Source organism: Lathyrus oleraceus, chromosome 1 (genome assembly GCF_024323335.1).
Source record: "Lathyrus oleraceus cultivar Zhongwan6 chromosome 1, CAAS_Psat_ZW6_1.0, whole genome shotgun sequence".
Classification (NCBI taxonomy): Eukaryota; Viridiplantae; Streptophyta; class Magnoliopsida; order Fabales; family Fabaceae; genus Lathyrus; species Lathyrus oleraceus.
Window position 1 is genome coordinate 346,999,898 of NC_066579.1, and position 18,072 is coordinate 347,017,969.

General features: G+C 39.4%; 2 protein-coding genes across 3 annotated transcripts; one reads left to right on the forward strand and one right to left on the reverse strand.

The window, feature by feature from the left end:
• Window positions 1–9,941: 9,941 nt before the first annotated feature.
• Window positions 9,942–14,736, forward strand: LOC127135919 (sm-like protein LSM1B). 2 transcript variants are annotated; one of them, XM_051062544.1, is made up of 6 exons: window positions 9,942–10,143; window positions 10,409–10,491; window positions 11,012–11,080; window positions 11,183–11,298; window positions 11,395–11,457; window positions 14,376–14,736. In XM_051062544.1, the coding sequence occupies exons 2-6, from the start codon at window positions 10,431–10,433 to the stop codon at window positions 14,451–14,453; spliced, it is 387 nt and encodes a 128-aa protein (XP_050918501.1). In that variant the 5' UTR covers window positions 9,942–10,143; window positions 10,409–10,430; the 3' UTR covers window positions 14,454–14,736. The 2 variants fall into 2 exon arrangements, with proteins under 2 accessions (XP_050918501.1, XP_050918506.1); XM_051062549.1 differs by having other exon boundaries at window positions 9,965–10,143; window positions 10,393–10,491.
• Window positions 14,737–14,783: 47 nt separating this feature from the next.
• Window positions 14,784–17,961, reverse strand: LOC127135904 (pollen receptor-like kinase 3). Its single transcript, XM_051062531.1, has 2 exons — window positions 15,996–17,961; window positions 14,784–15,873 (listed from the first exon to the last, which is right to left on the reverse strand). Exons 1-2 carry the CDS (start codon window positions 17,347–17,349, stop codon window positions 15,302–15,304), a joined length of 1,926 nt encoding a protein of 641 aa, XP_050918488.1. The 5' UTR covers window positions 17,350–17,961; the 3' UTR covers window positions 14,784–15,301.
• Between the last annotated feature and the right edge of the window lie 111 nt (window positions 17,962–18,072).

Below are 18,072 nucleotides of genomic sequence, written 5' to 3' on the forward strand. Positions count from 1 at the left end.
GGTAGCTTGGGGAGGACCAGCAGGTGGCAATGTGACTTGGGAACTTGAGAGTCAGATGAAGAAGTCTTATCCGGAGTTATTCGCTTGAGGTATGTTTTCGAGGACGAAAACTCTTTTAGTGGGGGAGAGTTGTAACACCCCGATAAAAATAAGATAATTATTTAATTTAAGTTAATATTATATTTATTAATTTAATTAAATAATTGGAATTATTGGATTATTATTATTATTATTATTATTATTATTGGAATAATAATTATTGGAAAGTATATAAGTGGGAAATAAGAATAAAGAGTTCATTTTGGTAAAAGAAAGAGTTCTCACGTGAAAACAGAGAAGCGGCTGAAAAGAGGAAAAGGGCAAAGAGACAGAGCAAGAGGAAGAAGGTTGGAGAAGAGAAAAGCTTGAAGCTTAAAGATTCGCCGGATTAACTCAGGTAAGGGGGGTTTATCGTCGTTTAATGGGTATTATGGGTTAATATGTAATGGGTAGTGATAAGCCGTTGATTTGACCCTAATTGGATTATGAATGTTGAAAAATTGTGATGAATAGAGGATGTGAAAACTGTAATTGAATCTGTATTTGGGTTAGTTGTGATTTTCCGAACGTATAGCTTTTTACGGAATCGGAATCGGAGGTCCGGAAGTCCTCCAACGGCGGAAAATGCGGATAATTCTGCATTCTGCTTCGTGTTAGCGCAGGAACAGCTTTCTGTCTTGCGTTAACCGGTTAACCCAGGGTGTTAACCGGTTAACACTGTTAGGAATTGTGAAGTATTGCTGTTTTGCTTGCGTTAACCGGTTAACCCAGGGCGTTAACCGGTTAACACTGTTGTGATTTCTGAGAAATTGCTGTTCTGTCTGCGTTAACCGGTTAACCCAGGGCGTTAACCGGTTAACACTGTTAAAATTGGCCAGGAAGCGTGTTCTGTCCTGCGTTAACCGGTTAACCCAGGGCGTTAACCGGTTAACACTGTTGGAAATTGGAAAAATTGATATTTTAATGTTGTGAACATAATTGGTGATTGACCTATATCGGTGTGTGATATAGTAGGGATTATTTCCCGTTGTTTTGAGTAGGATAGGTATTAGTAGAGTGTGCTAATACTGTGATTGAATTATTTGGCATGACATGATATGATTATGTGATAAATATGCTGATGATGTGTGAAAATATGCATAATGTTGTGAATGTATATATTATGTATGTAATTGTGGATGGACTGTTTTATGGCTTAGAGTGTGAGCATATGTCCATTGTGGATTGTTGTTGATGTTGCATGCTAGGTGATTTGGCATAGCATAATGTGGCCTTTATGGTGGTAGCTAATTCCCATGTTGAGGAATTAGTGATGTTAGTCATTTTGGACTGTTGTGGATGTTTGCATGCTAGGTGATTAGCGTGCATAGCATGGCCCTTGGGGTGGTAGCTAATTCCCATGGTGAGGAATTAGTGATGTGAGTCACTAGGTCTCAAATGAGTGGGACTAGTGAGCTTGGTAGCCGTACCTGGATTTGGTCGGTGAGGTTGAACTATATGTTCACGAATAGTCGGTACCGCATGCATAGAGTCTCATTGCATAATGTATGTATGGCGTATAATATGAATGGATGTGTTCCAATATTATACGTGTGTTTTGTGTTGGTGTTGAGTATGAATTGAGATTATACGTGTGCTTTATGTTGGTGTTGAGTATGATGTTTGAGTTAATGTGCCGTTACTGAATGTGTGTTATGATTAGGGTGATGAAATGTGTTAAATTACTTAACATTACATGATATTTTATAATGCTTATTATATCGATTGAGGAACTCACCCTTACAACTATTTTTCAGGTAACGAGCAGTGATTGAGTAGGAGCTAGTACTTGGAGTCTAGTGTAGTCTCCTTAGTGGGTCATGCTCTGATAGATGTAACATTCGGGACGGGATGATTTACCTTGTTGAATAATTTTACATGTAATGTGTTACATGTTTGGCATGATTGATTTGATTTCTATCCGCTGCGTATTGTGCAAAGTTTTGATTAAATAAAGAGCATGACAGTTATTTTGGTGAATGGTGTGAAGTGATTGTGTGACACCCTTAATTGCATATTTACTCTGATTGATATATGTTGTTATTTTAATTAAATATTTGGGGTATTTTAGAAGGGTGTTACACTTCTCGTGTAATCTCTGTAGGGGACCAGAGTGGGCTGGAGAGTATTCCAATCACCATTCACTTGATTGATCACCAGAGCCGAATCTCCGAAGATGTCCAGAGTCTTGATTCTCAGATCAATGGCTTGCTCAATACCCAAGATACAGGCCTCGTACTCAGCTTCATTATTTGTGCACTCAAAAGTCAGACGAGCGGTGAAAGGCATGTGGGCACCTTTCGGAGTTGTGATGACAGCGCCAATTCCACTTCCTCTAGCATTGACAGCCCCATCAAACAACAAAGTCCACTTTTTGTTTGGATCAGGTCCCTCGTCAACAACTGGCTCCTCACAGTCTTTCATCTTGAGGAACATGATGTCTTTATCTGGAAAATCAAACTTCATCGGCTCATAATCATCAATCGGCTGCTGAGCAAGATAGTCTGACAGAATACTCCCTTTGATGGCTTTCTGGGATGTATACTGGATATCGTACTCTGTCAGTACCATTTGCCAACGAGCAACCCTTCCGGTGAGAGTTGGCTTCTCGAATATGTATTTGACTGGATCCATCTTGGAGATCAGTAGGGTTGTGTGAGACAGCATGTATTGTCTCAATCGCTTAGCAGCCCATGCAAGTGCACAATATGTCTTCTCAAGCATTGAGTATCTCGACTCGCAATTTGTGAACTTCTTACTCAAGTAGTAGATGGCATGTTCTTTCCTACCTGTCTCGTCGTGTTGACCGAGAACACAACCCATAGAATTGTCAAGTACTGTCAAGTACATAATCAGCGGTCTCCCTGGGACTGGAGGCATAAGGATATGAGGATTCTGCAAATACTCTTTTATCTTCTCGAAAGCCCTTTGACAATCTTCATTCCACCTGATAGCCTGATCTTTCCTCAGCAATTTAAAAATTGGCTCACACGTGGTTGTTAGGTGAGAGATGAACCTTGCAATGTAGTTCAACCTCCCTAAGAAACTACGGACTTGCTTCTCTGTTCTTGGCTCAGGCATTTCCTGTATTGCTTTCACTTTGTCAGGATCCACCTCAATCCCTTTTCCGCTAACAATAAAACCCAACAATTTTCCCGATCTCACCCCGAAAGTGCACTTGTTCGGATTAAGTCTCAGTTTGAATTTCCTTAACCGTTCAAACAATTTCTGCAGATTCACCAAATGTTCTTCTTCTGTCTGAGATTTGGCAATCATATCGTCCACATAAACCTCGATTTCATGATGAATCATATCATGGAACAGAGTCACCATAGCTCGTTGATATGTTGCTCCGGCATTTTTCAGACCAAACGGCATCACCTTGTAGCAGAAGGTGCCCCATGGGGTTATGAAAGTTGTCTTTTCCATGTCCTCTGGTGCCATCTTGATTTGGTTATAGCCAGAAAAACCATCCATGAAGGAGAATACCGAGAACTGAGCTGTATTATCCACCAAAACGTCGATGTGAGGTAATGGGAAATCATCTTTAGGGCTAGCTCTGTTCAGATCCCGGTAGTCGACACACATCCGTACCTTTCCATCCTTCTTAGGTACTGGGACGATATTTGCAACCCATGGCGGATAATTGGTGACTGCTAGAAACCCTGCATCCAACTGCTTTTGCACTTCTTCCTTTATCTTGACAGCCATCTCTGGTCTTGTTCTTCTGAGCTTCTGCTTGACCGGAGGACAACCTTCTTTGAGAGGCAAGCGGTGTACCACGATGTCTGTGTCCAGCCCGGGCATGTCCTGATAAGACCAGGCGAAGATGTCAACGTATTCTTGCAGCAATTCAATCAGCCTTTTCTTCACATCATCTCCCAAAGCAGCCCCTATCTTGATTTCTCTCTTGGCGTCCTCGGTGCCGAGATTAATCACTTCAGTAGGCTCTTGATACGGTTGAATGACCATTTCTTCCTGTTTTAAGAACCTGGCAAGTTCTTCAGGGAGTTCACATTCTTCATCACCCTCTTTTTCAGCTTGAAAGATTGGATTTTCAAAGTCGAAGCGAGCCATAGCAGAACCGTTATCAATAGGATCCGGTGACGTGCATCTGCATGAGTGATGGTATGTGCTTATGAGTGTGAAAGAAAAAAAGTGGGAACTAAACAAAACATTGCCATTTTTTTTATTTTGAAAAACTGCAAAAATAGAAAGACAGGGAACGAAATATTTGAATGCAAAAAGACGTCCTTTATTTATGATAAAAAATGCAAGTGTCACATAGATGAGCCCTACAATGAGTCATTACGCCCTGGGCGGAACGTAAGACTTGGACATGCATGAATAAACAAAGAAAATTACTCCTTCAGAAAAGTGACTTGGACAATCTCCTCAGAAGACCAATTGTTGATGACTTCACCCAGGATCCTCGGACGCACCCAGTTGTCGATGTCACAATCACTATCCCTACCCTCTTCATTGATTGCTGATACCTGGTCATACTGAAAGATGCCAGCGCTGGAGAAAGTAATCAGCCCCTGACGAGTCTGAGGCGTTGAAGTACACACATCCGAAACATCAGAATCAAGTTCAGCAAGTACATCAGAATCAAACGCCATGTTTGGAATATCAGCGACAACATCATCATGGATCACAGAATCAGTAGGAACAACATCTGCGAATTCATCAGTAGCGTCTTCAAACACTTCTTCTTCAACCCCTTCCGCAGACTCTTGGACAGACAAATCTTCAACCTGGAGGATACCTTTGTCGAGCAAGACCTGGATACCCTGCTGTAGCTTCAAACAACCTCCACTCTGAGTAGCACAATCCAAACAACCCTTCCCACAATCGGGGAAAACATCGGCCTTCAACAAGTATCCCTTGATATCCGACAATGGAGTCTTCAACTTCAACACATCCTTAATGGACTTGGCTTTTCCTTCCATCATATTAATGTTTGCACCACCATGCTGCAGCATGGGATTGTTGACGACATTAGGAGCCGGTGCAAGGTTGATGGCTTTTGAATCTATGAGGTCTTGAACTACGTGCTTAAAAGCTTTGCAGTTCTCAATGTTATGGCCAGGTGCCCCAGAGTGGAAGCTACACCTAGCGTTGGCGTCGTAACCCACCGGAAGTCTACCAACAGAAGGAGCCAGAGTGCGCAATTGCACAAGTTGTAGTTGTTGAAGACTAGAAAGCAACTGAGCGTACGACATTGGAAGGGTGTCGAAACGCCGGTCCATCATCCTTTGCCTCTGTTGATAGGCGGGTCTGTTACCCGGTTGTTGCTGCTGTTGGTACTGAGCTGGTTGAAGTTGTGGTTGTTGTTGTTGTAGTGGTGTTGCAGCTGGAATGGTCACAACCGCAACATACGGTTGTTGATGATAATTCTGGAAACTGTTCCTTCTAACACCTCTGTTCTGATAGGAAGTCAAAGAATTCACTCCCCCCTCTCTCTGCTTATGCCCTCCAATGAACGACTTTTTTTACCCCTGATGAAGATCCAACTCCATTTTGGATCTTGCAGGTCTTCAGGTAATTCTCCACCCTCTCTCCGGTAGAGACCACATCAGCAAAGTTGGAGGCATTGCACCCCACCAGACGCTCCAGATAAGGTCCAGGCAGCGTATTCATGAACATGTTGGCCATTTCCTTTTCCAACATAGGAGGCTGAACACAGAAAGCTATCTCCCTCCAGCGTTGAGCGTATTCCCTGAAGCACTCATTGCTTTTAAGAGACAGATTCTGAAGTTGAGTTCTGTCCGGAGCCATGTCTACATTATACTGATACTGCTTTACGAAAGCCTCCGCCAAATCCCTCCAGCAGCGGATATGGGCTCTGTCCAGCCTCATATACCATTCCAAGGATGCCCCAGCTAGGCTATCCTGGAAGAAGTACATAAGTAGCTTCTCGTCATCAGAGTATGCAACCATTTTACGGAAATAGGCTTGCACGTGAGTTTTGGGGCAAGAGCTGCCATTGTATTTGTCAAAGACCGGGACTTTGAATTTCGGTGGCACTCTCACACCTGGGACCAGCCCTAAGTCAGCAACATCTACTCCCAGAGGATTCTGTCCTTCCACAACTTTCAGCCTCTCCTCTAATCTTCTAAACATGGGGTCCATGCCATGGCCCATGCCAAAGTCTTCCTGAAGTAGGGGGAATTGATCGGCCTGATCATCATGGACGAGCTGTTGATCAAGGTTGACATGTGGGATCGGGATAGGCCCCGGTCCATTGGGACCATTAGCCTCTCCAGCTGGAGGATCATCCAATGTCTCTGGTTGAGTAGCGACGGGATTCCTCTGCATCATCTGTCTGAGCTCTTGCTGTCCCTGAGCCACCCCTTGAACCACATCCATGAATTGGGTCACGCGGATCCTCATCTCAGCGAGCTCTACTTGTACACCTTCCATTGCTCTCTGGTGGTTTCTGCGGGTACCGTACCGGTGAATACCTGGGTCAGCTATCCTGCTGATGGAACACCAAACAACTGAGAACACTGTGGTGGTACCTGTTATGCAAATGAATATGTAAATGCAATGACATGTTTATCAATTCCAAAGGGCATTCTACCCCCTTGATTCCAGCCTCACATTTGATAAACAATGTAAGAAGAAAACCCCGACTAGAATCAAGAAGAAGATGTAAACCCCCTAGAAATGGATAAACATGTGTTAAATGATATGAATGCAGAATGATGTGATGCAAAATGATGTGAATGCAGTGCAGTGACATGGGAATCAAGATTGCTGTATCTGCTTGAACATCTGTCGGGTTGCACTGTCTGAAGAGAAACCCACTGAGGAATATAATATAAGATCAGATCTCTGCTCCAGAAAACCGGGTTGGTTGGAGGTTAAGGTTTCCTGAATTTAGCCCGCCCCTCACTGGTAGGTTTTAAGAACAGAAGTTTGTCAACTTCGGCCCTTCAGTCGCGAATAATACATTTACCACTGGAGGTTTGGCATTATTACGGGACAAAAGACCTCCACTGACTCCCCTCAACAGGAAATCCTAAAGCAAGTTCCCAGTCTCGGGGTCCTCGGATTGAGCAGCGAGAATGCGCCCACCAGAGCTAACATAATCACGTCTCGGAGGAGAGGCCTCGACTGAGTTCTCGGGAAATGGTCACCAGAGTCGACGATTTCTAGAGGAACATCCTGCCGTTACGGAACACCCGTAAGACATAATATATCCAAAAGAAACCTCGTCTGGGTGTGGTTCTTCACGAACGACTTAACGTAACAACACGCCACGCAAGCCTCATGATTATCCACTATAAAACCTGTGTGTACACTCAAGCCTGGGTAATGGGCTTATCTCTCATAGAACACCCCATCCCAACAAACAAACAACAGATCCAACAGATACAGCAGATGAATGCAAGCAGATAAATAAATAAATGTACAAAAGCATGAACACCCAATAAACAAGAAAATCACGAAAGCTAGGAGGGACTCGCTTAGGGAAGATGGACCAGCAAGAGGTCAACTTCTTTTGTCCCCAGCAGAGTCGCCAGCTGTAGCAACCTGAAAAATACAGTGTGCGAAAAAAACAACCGACGAAAGAAAATGACAGAAGAGTCGCCACCGTGCGTTATTCATCCCAAAGGAGGGAAAGGAAACGCTCGAAGTAAACCTGAAAAAGGAAAGGACAAGACGGGGTCTCGCAACCAAATCTTGGATTCGGGAGTCGGTTATGCGAAGGGAAGGTATTAGCACCCCTACGCATCCGTAGTACTCTACGGGATCCACTTTTGTAGTTCTTGTCTAAAGGGTGTGAGTTTATCTTGTGCTGTTTACCAAAAAAAAGGTTAAATGAAAATGACTCGCGCGGATGTCGCATCCACTGCATACGTATCTCATATGAATATGAGAATCAGAGTCTTCGTAGCTCGGCTGACCTATGGGTTGGGGGGATGTATGCTCGCTAAGACATCGCGTCTTATGCCTATGTATCTCATCTGGAATGAGAATCAGAGCAAGCCGTAGTTCGGCTAACTACGGGGTTATGGATTGGGTTTTGGACGAACGATGTTACTATGCAATCTACCGGATGCTCGACCTTTGGAGACTTACTCACCTGTAGTAGAAGGAGTAAACGTGTGTTTAGGAGAAGAAAAATCAATGAAGGGTTAGGGTTTGGTGAACTCATGCAAAAAGGCAGTCCTTGACGAAGGAACCTGTAAAAAAAAACACACAAAAACATTGCCTCCTATCGAGGTCTTCCAGCTAGGAAAGCAGTAAAATGCGAGAAAAATATAAAAGTACCATGCGGATAAAGATCCGAAGTAACAGCAGTTAGAGGAATGGGAAACCCATGGATCCTTCCAAGCTAAACACCATCAAAGAAAGTGAGTCAGTACAGGTAATCGGAATGAAACCTCCAGGGGGTATCCCACAAATAAAGTGGAAAACCACGCAAGTGATCCCTGCAAAAATCATGTGAGCCCTCACAAAAACTCAACAAACAGGTTAGAGACAAAAAAAATAGGATAATCAAGGGTTGTCCCCAAATCAAAATGTAACCACATGAATCATGCCATTAAAATTCACAAAAAAGACATGCATCAAAAGGGTATCAAATTCACCCATAATACCTCATACATTTAGAGCATTCAAATTAAAGGCATAAAGATGATCGATATAGGGAAAACCTAATTGGAGAGCTTGATTGAAATTGAGTTGCACCCGTGAGGTTTACAAAACAATCTTTAGGGTTTATGTGAGGCAGAGGTGATTTTGTGCAGTTGAGTTCCTTTCAGGGTTTGAAGGCTGCTCTGAACTCTGTTAGCTCTTCTCTCACTATCTTTTTCCTCAGGGTAATAGGAATAGAATTCCCTCTTTGTTTCACTGAAACTCTAGTATTTATAGCCTAATATTGGTAGCTTAGTGGGTTTTTGAGAGAGGATCAAGTCTGAGATTTTTTCTTTTATTTATTTATTTATTATTATTATTATTATTATTTATTTTTTTTTATTATTATTTTTTTTTTGTTCTTTTTTTTTTTTATATTTTTTTTAAATAAAGCTTCTTGGATCTAATTCTGATTGACATGATGAAATGCACTGTATCTAATGTTAAATGACCTAAAAATGAATGCATGCATGAGGTGTAAAGCGTATGCTTCCAGGAAAATGAAGGGTAAATTTTGGGGTATTACAATATGTTGACTCAGATTTGTACCAATGATATTGATGTCACGTCACCTCATCATAACTAATTTATTTTTGTCAGAAATTAATAAAAGAGACTAAATAGGATAACGAAAATGAAGTTAAAAAATTAATTATAATTTTTTTTAATTAAGAAACTAAAACAGAACATTAAATTAAATTAAGAGACTTGATGACTAATTATGAAAATCAAAATTCATTGTAAGAAAATATATTACTCTTGGCAAGTCCCATATAAAAAAGAAGAATAAAGATCTAAAGATATTAAACATTATCACATCAAACAATAATAATAATAATTATTTTTATAAAATTATTATTATTATTTTTATAAATTTGAGAGTTATTTGTTACTTCCTATAAAAGTGATTATAATGCTAAATTGTTTACAAATGAATTTTTATAAAAAAAAATTTAAAGTAAAAGTTATTGTGTTTGTTTACCAAAACATTTTCTAAAATATTTGTATAGAAAATAAATCTTAAAAGAAACCATTCAAAACAATTTTTTTTTAAATTTTAAATAGTTTTAAAATCATTTTCATAGTTTTATTTTTTGTTATAAGAACATGTAAAACATTCCAAAACTAATTATTAATTTACAAAATAATTTGTAAATATTTGTATTTTCATAAAAAAAATATATGTTTTTGATTTATCCCTTTCTTACCAAAAATGGCATACATTAAAAAAAAAAAAGAACAAATATCGTGCTTAGTTTCCAAACCAAACTGGTGAAGCTCAAAGGCTTGAAAGGTCAAACTGAGAGTGAGTGAAAGATTGCAACAACAAGTTTCAATTTCACATTCTCATTCTCACTCTACAAACAGAGAGAGAAAGAAACAATCCTTCTTTCACCAAACTCGCCGATCCAAAAGGTTCAATCTTACCCTTTTCAATTTTCCTTTTTTTTTTTGCCCCTTTCAATTGAAATAAGATATGGGGTTGTCTTTTTCTTGTTAAAGTTTCGATTTTTGAATTGTGGGTTCAATTTTTTGAGAAGTTTTTGGTTTAAGTGATTTTTTTTTGATAATGTGTATGTAGAAGTTGCAAATGTACAAAGTTTTTTGTGCTTGAAATTGTGGGGTTGGAGTGGAACTGAATTTGATGAAAACTTTGGATCACAGTTTTTTTTTCTTTCAGGTTTTGCACAAGAATTAGCTCAATGTCTTGGGCTGCCCCTGATGAGCTCTTACTCTCCACCTCTCTTGCTACATACCTAGACAGTAATCTCTCCCTCTCCTCCTCTCTGATATTTTTTGTTCATGTGCATGCAGATCTTTTCTGAAAAGAATTACTTGTCCTGAATTTTTATGTTTTTTTTTCTTCATGATAGCGTATGTTTGGTTCTGTGGTGAAAAACTGATTATGGTTAAAAAGACTTGAATGATTTATGTTTGAATAATTTTATGCAAAATTGAGTTGAACAGTAAATTTCAATATAAAAATCACGTTTAAACTCAAAAGCTACAAATTCTAACTATAAGTAGAATCAATTATGGAGGAAGAATCAGTTAGAAGAACCAAACACCTCAAAATCATTCCAAAATCAATTTTCTACCCCTCTAGAATTGCTTTTGACTCTCCCAAAAGCTAAACCAAACATACACTTAGACTGTATATTTATCTTTATGAGTGTATTTATCTTTATGGGGTTTGTACATAAATTGTTGATTGCAGTGGTTATAGTTCTTGTTGGATGGATGAGGATGAGCATTTTATGATTCTAATTTTTTATTTTTGCAGAAAAACTTCTTGTTCTGTTGCGAGATGGTCGAAAACTTTTGGGATTATTACGGTCGTTTGATCAATTTGGTAACTAATGATTTTACTTGCATTCTTCTTTTTTAAGTATTTGTTATTCTTATTGTTATTTCTATCTAATATTAACTGACTTGATGTGTTGACCATTTACAGCTAATGTTGTTCTAGAAGGTGCGTGTGAACGAGTAATTGTCGGAGATCTTTATTGTGATGTCCCTTTAGGCCTTTATGTAATTCGTGGGGAGAATGTTGTCTTAATTGGAGAGCTGGTATGAAATGTTCTGGATCGTTTCGTATCATTTGACTTTGATTACATGCTTCTCAAAGGAATCTTGATTATTTTGTAACCTTTATCATTGATTTAGGACTTGGGAAAGGAAGAGCTTCCACCGCATATGACATGTGTGTCAGAGGCTGACATAAGAAAGGTTCGTCCATCAACTCTTATTTCTCAATTTTACCGTAAAAATTATTATAATTACGAGGGCCGGAGGACCGAATAATTATCTCTCTTGATGTGTCTTGCAGCAATGTTTTAGAAACTTGATTAGTCATATTTAGGGATTTGATTTCCATGCCGCGAATGCATGACACATTAATTGATCTTAGTTGTGTGGTCTCAAATCAAATAGTGTAGATTATGTAAAAATGATTTGGTGAAGGTATAATGTGATCTGACCAATCTCAAATTGACAACTGAGATCAGTTAATGCTTGTAACTGTGTGTTTCTTTAAATGCAGGGAATCCGGAATCCATATATTTAGAGTATAGCTACATCAGTTTTAACTGTTTTGATCTTATTTCCACTTTGGCTCATTTTGAAATTTATTGACCGTTCTATTTCGTTTCGTTCTTTCTTCTACCGAAAAACTGCCAAAACTTGTAGTTTTTTATATGCAAGTTTCTGCCTCTTGTAGTACTATATAGAGTTTTCCTTCTACCTTTTGGTAAAGTGTATCAACCATTTCTTTCAAATCCGCGGTCTTCATTCGTCATAGTAGGGCCATTAAAATAGTTTGATGAGAACCCAATTTTCCTTCAGGCCTAATTTGTTTTCAATGTGGGATTTGAATTTTATCCCTATGTTAAGGACTTTGAATGTGGTGTGTTCGCCACAAGCTCTCATCAGATCATATGTAATGATGTGACTAAGCTTGTCGAAGTGATGAACAATGGACAGATGATAAGTTAAAGTGACCAACCCAAAGTTATGATAAAATGAGAGTCCATACCATAGTATTTTTGTTTTTTTAGTTTACAATGGATGTGAACTATGACCTATCTACCCATATATATAGTTACTAGGTTTGCAAGCAACCTTGCAAACTGCAAAACCTATCCTTGTGTGGTATAGTTATTGAATATCTGCCATGGAGGCACTGTTACAGATATCAATAGCAGGTTTTAGACTAATCGCAATGGTAAATATTGGCCGATATTCTGGTTTTTCCGCCATAATCCGCTATGATGGCCCCAAAAAGCCCCTAGTATGGCCGGATTTTGGCTCTATGCATCACCATCTGCCATCGTTAACACTGGTGTGGTACATGTGTAAAGGTCTGCAGGATTTGCCACAAGTTGGATTTATGGAAATCATGGTTGTCCGAATCTCGAGTTAACTCATACAATCTTGCTTTGTAAGGTTGAGTTAAGGCCCAATCCAAAATTTTAAGATGGTATGAGAGTCTATGGAAGATCCATTGGACCACTTACTGTTAGGTTTATTCTATAAGGTCATGCTCCAGATGTACAGACTTGGGCGTGAGGGGGATGGGTTAAGCGTTATTAACTAAGAGTCTTGAGTTTATGACCTAGTATCAAAATCTTGCTTACAAAACCATTTCTATTTAAACTTGGGTAGATTCACGGAGACTTGTATATACTCACATATCACGAGTTTGAGGAAGATTGACCGAGTTTTCAAAGTAATAGTTATTTTTCCCTTTACATACCGAAGATGACAGTAGTTGAGTGTTGTGTCAAAAATCCCAAAATGCAACCACCAAATTATAAGGCTTATTGACAAAACATTGACCTCACAATTGTAGCACTTGGCTGTGCATATGCATCAAACTTCTAATGTGATTCCATTTGTAAAGGAGGTGAACAATATTGCCTTGAATCTCAATCCCAAAGCTCTTGGCACAAACGAAGTCAGGAACCAAAGAATATGAACCGATCCTTCATTGCTACTTTGCAATAAACCCAAAAGGACAACATGGTGGTCGAATCCAACTCTAATGAGCTAAAACCAGCTTCAACTAGGGGAACCCAGTCCCACTATACTCTTCCCTCTTTAGTAATTGTGAATATCATGCTATTTCAATGTCCATTGATTTTGAACTTTGTATGCTTTTTTTGTGTGCCTAGTTGGGTCAATGTTATTAAAAAGCCGCTATTGCAGCACCTGCACCGCTATAGCGCAGAGTAATTTGGATAAACGGTTATTGTTCTGTGAAACACTGTTTAATACAAAATGCTGTCAAATAGCGGCTATAGTGGCGTTATAACACTATGACATAGTGGAATTTTGCACTCCGCTATTTTCTGCTATCTGTAATTGACAATACTGCTTTGTATTGCTTACAAGTCTTGCCCCGTTCAGTTCCTAAAAACAAAACTTTTGTGAGGTTTAGTTAGACCCTAAACTCAAATTAAAAAATCGGGCAAGAGCCTATCTTCTATCTTAGATCTGTTTTGGGTTAACTGCACTGTCCATGCTCCAAGCCCTTGAGTGAGGCAGGTGTTGGAAAAACTGGCTTAATTGCAGCCGTCCTTGTGGCCTAGTATTGGACTATTTTGTTTAACGTAATTGTCGCGGTAAAGCACTCTTAGGACCAATTTATTTTCTGAAAACACTCTTGGTTTTCATTTTTTGTATCACTTAATTACAGAAGTGTCGCATTGTTTTCAATCTATTTCCTGTTTTCAGTGGTTGTACAAGAAAAATTGAAAACAAAAAACAAAATTGTTTTTGGTGTTTCCTATACTAATTCCTTGAAAACAAGGTGGCGATTTTGCGAATGAAAGTGAATAGAAAATGTTTTCACCAACAGTTGGAAGCTATTTGATTTTCAGCTCACGGTATCATTTTCTAAGTAGAATTGTCAGCTTTCCCTCCATGATTGAGAGTTCCTATCAACAATTAGTTTCATCTGTAAACACAAAATCAGATTCTGCTTTTGTTTTATACTTGTTTGAAAATTGAGTTGTGATAGCACGTAACATGTGGTATTACTTCAAAGTTTACATTCCTTTACTAAAATTATATTTGGTGTCATGTTTTTCATCAATGTTCTGATTTGCTTATGAACCGATTTTTATTTCATTTTCTCCGCGTTTCAGGCTCAAAAAGCAGAACGCGATGCTAGTGATCTAAAAGGCACCATGAGGAAAAGGATGGAATTCCTCGATTTTGACTAAAACTTCCTGCCACCTTCAAGCTCGTGGTCCTATCTGCAAATTTTAATGCAGCTGTGACACAAGTTTGATAACAATGGGTTGAAGAAAAAGTAATATGGTTGATGTGCATTTATCGTCCTTAGAAACTAGCGCGCGGCATGAGACAGAATACTTCACAGCTATTAGTCTTTTTGGTTTCGTTTTTTGTAATTGAGATCAACCAGTAATCATCATTGATCCATGCCCCTAAAGTTGTTGCATTTGGATTGTGTTAATGCATTTGAAAGCATGTTGTATGGTTTTAGATTCTTGTTCACAGCTAGTGTTATATTGCATAATATAAATTAAATTTGCACAAGAACAATTCAATGGAAGAGTGAGAGTAAGAGTACAATTACACACAGAACCAAATCTTGAGTAACTAAAAAGGAAAATAAAATACATATATAAAAAATATACATAACAAGAAAAACTAAAAAGGAAAAAAAATCCTAAAATATTTTTTACAAACTTCAGTAATGCTGTCCTAAAATGTTTTTTATTGCACAAATTTTGCAAGGGCCAATATAATAGTTAAGCATAAACTTGATTTTCAGAAGGAAAGTTTCAGCTCCTCTTGAAATATGACTTCACATCTATTTTAGACCCTTTTCATAAACCACATTGCTTCATGAGGTTATCAAATTCCAATCTTTCACCTTTTCAACTTTTTTCTTTCTTTCTCTCTTCTTTTGTATCTATCAAAGACAGGCAATAGACATGACATTGATAAGTATCGTGTCGATACACCAGTATAGGTAATATTTCCATTTTCTCTGTAATTTTCACCTACAATTTTTAACTTTTAAGTTATCTTTTTTACTTAACCTTTAGAGTTGTATGTCCTCTATCCTTCTAATAGCTTCTTTCATATGTACTCTTTGTTCAGGGTTACTTTCGGTACAAGCAGCTCCAATTAAGAGAAGTTGGAGCATATTATTCATTGAATTTGATGCATTCTTTTGTAACTCAGGATCAATCAATTCAGCTTCTCGTCTGTCAGAAATCGCCGTGAGAACCCATTGAACAACGTCCGTACCGCCTTTACCATTACTATGATACTGAGAAGGGAATTTCCCTGTTATGAGTTCAAGAAGGATGATTCCAAGGCAATAAACATCAGCTTTCTGCGAAAGCTTCTGGTTTTGAACGTAATCGGGTGTTTTGTACGCAAACATTGATTGCACTGCAATGCTTGGGTTGATTAGTGGTTGAAAAGCATAATCACTTAACAGAGGCTCATATTCATCAGATATTAGAACATTGCTTGATTTCAGGTTTCCATGAGGCAAATCGTAGGTGCAAAACTCGGAGTAAAGGAAGCTTAAACCTCTCGCAATTCCTTTAGCGATCTTTAATCGGATAGGCCAAGTTAAGTCGGCATGAGATGATCCTCTGTCACCTGAAAAAGTTACATAATGACATAAACAAAATGTTTATAGTATAAACTCTTGCGGCTACGACCGCAATTTAAAACCAGAACTTGATGTAAGTTTTATCGACGAATTAGTACAACATGCATACCATGCAAGACGTATAACAAGCTTCCTTTAGGCATATACTCGGTAACGAAAAGCTTTTCTTCGCGCCTATAATGATAAGCCAAAGGAGTCAAAATATTAGCATGTCGAATCCTCCCAAACTGTCTCATCTCAGCATCGAACACGTCTTTACCGATTTTATTCATCTCCCTCACCCTTTTCACAACCACGCTCAACCCGTTCGCCATTGCAGCTTTATAAGCCGATCCCAATCCGCCGTTCCCCAATACCTCAGCAGCAGCTTTCATCAGATCCTGTAAACCAAATGAACCCTTCTCATCATTCACCATTACAAGATCACCTAGCCCAATTCTATTCCCACCCGCCATTCCTCCTCTTTTCGCCGACTCTCCCACGTTCCTTCTCCCGACTCTCTCTGATGCGGACGAAGATCGGCTTATCGGCACGTGCACTTGCATAACGTCTTCGGTGCTGGAGCCTCGGCGGGAGTCTCCGCTCACGACGCTGAAATCTTCGTCGCGTCTTCGTTGTCGAGATTTCAGAAACATAAATATAACCGCTGCTATAACTGCCACTATCAGAATCATTATCACTTTAAACACCAAATCGGATTCAGAAGCGTTTTCTGGTGGGCTATCTGGTAGCGAATACTCGTCGGAGGAAGCCAAAGCTTCACATTGTTTTTCCAAAGGTTTTCCACAGAGACCTTCATTTCCGGAAAACGAAGCTGCACTGAATTTGGACAGGCCTTCAGGAATAGGACCTTCTAACTTGTTATTCGAAACGTCGAATGATTTGATATCTTGTTTGAGATTCGGTAACTGGCCGGAGAACTGGTTTCCTTCGAGGTGAAGCTCTTTGAGGAGGACGAGTTGGGTTAAAGAACCCGGAATGTTGCCGGTGAATTTGTTATTGGTGAGCCAGATTTTTTTCAAGGAGGCTAAATGAGAGAAAAAATCCGGCGGAATAGGGCCGGAGAATTGGTTTTGCGCGAGGAGAAGAGACTTGATGGTGCCGAGTTTGCTGAACTCCGGCATTGGGCCGGAGAATGAGTTGTTGACGAAACTGAGTGTTCTGAGGCCACGAATCTCTGCGAGAGCGTTGATGTCTATAGTTCCGGAGAGGCCAAGGTCGGAGAGATGGAGACCGGTGATCACATTGTTGAAGCAGATAACACCAGACCATGTGCCGGAACATGGAGAGACGTTTGGGATCCATGAGGCTAAGTTTTTGTCGGAGTTTGTGAAGGATTGTTTTAGTTTGAGGAGGGATTGAGTTTCTGAGGGTGGTAGTTGTGCGGTGGAGAGAGAAAGTAAGGAGAGAGAGAAAAGGAGGAGGAGGAGGTGGTGGTGGTGGTGGTTGACAGCAGCGGCCATTTGTTGTATTGCCAGCTGCCGAGTGTTATTATAGGAGACAGTTGTTGGTCGGAGAGGTTAATGTTTTTTCTGTTATTTTGATGTTTTTGTTGTTTTTGGTTTTTGGTGGTGGCGAAAGAGAACGAGTGGTGTGTCATGTTGGTGTGTTTTGTTTATGTTTTTGTGTTTTTTGGGATGTTGGTAATGTGGAGAGAGAGGTGATGATGGTGTTTTGCCACAAATTGAAGTTGGATTCTAAGAATAGAGGTTGCATGGAAATAATTTGGGTTGGATACGATAATTTTGGAGATGATATAGGTTTAGGGGATTTCTTGCGTTGACCAAGTCACATGGTTTATAGTATGTATTTGAGACATGTTTCTATTTTTGGCATCATCAATCAAAAGATTAGGTTAGTTATAGGGATAACAAAAAATTTTAGATCTATGCAAAATCTCAAACAATTAGAGGAAGCCAATTGGAATGCAGAGGTGTGGTTTTAAAATCTCGATCCGTTTCGCAAAAATGTGAGAGTGAGGCAGACCTGCGAACACTGCTCTTTTAAAATTTTAAAATTACAAAAATTATATTAATATCTGCATTTGTAAAAATCTGGAAAAAAAACAGAACGGGACGTGACAAACATATTAGAGGATGCGGGTCTAAAATCTTGACCCGCTTAAAAAAAAAATGCAGACAAAAGAACATGTTCGACGGACTGAATCCGTTTTGCCACCCCTAGGT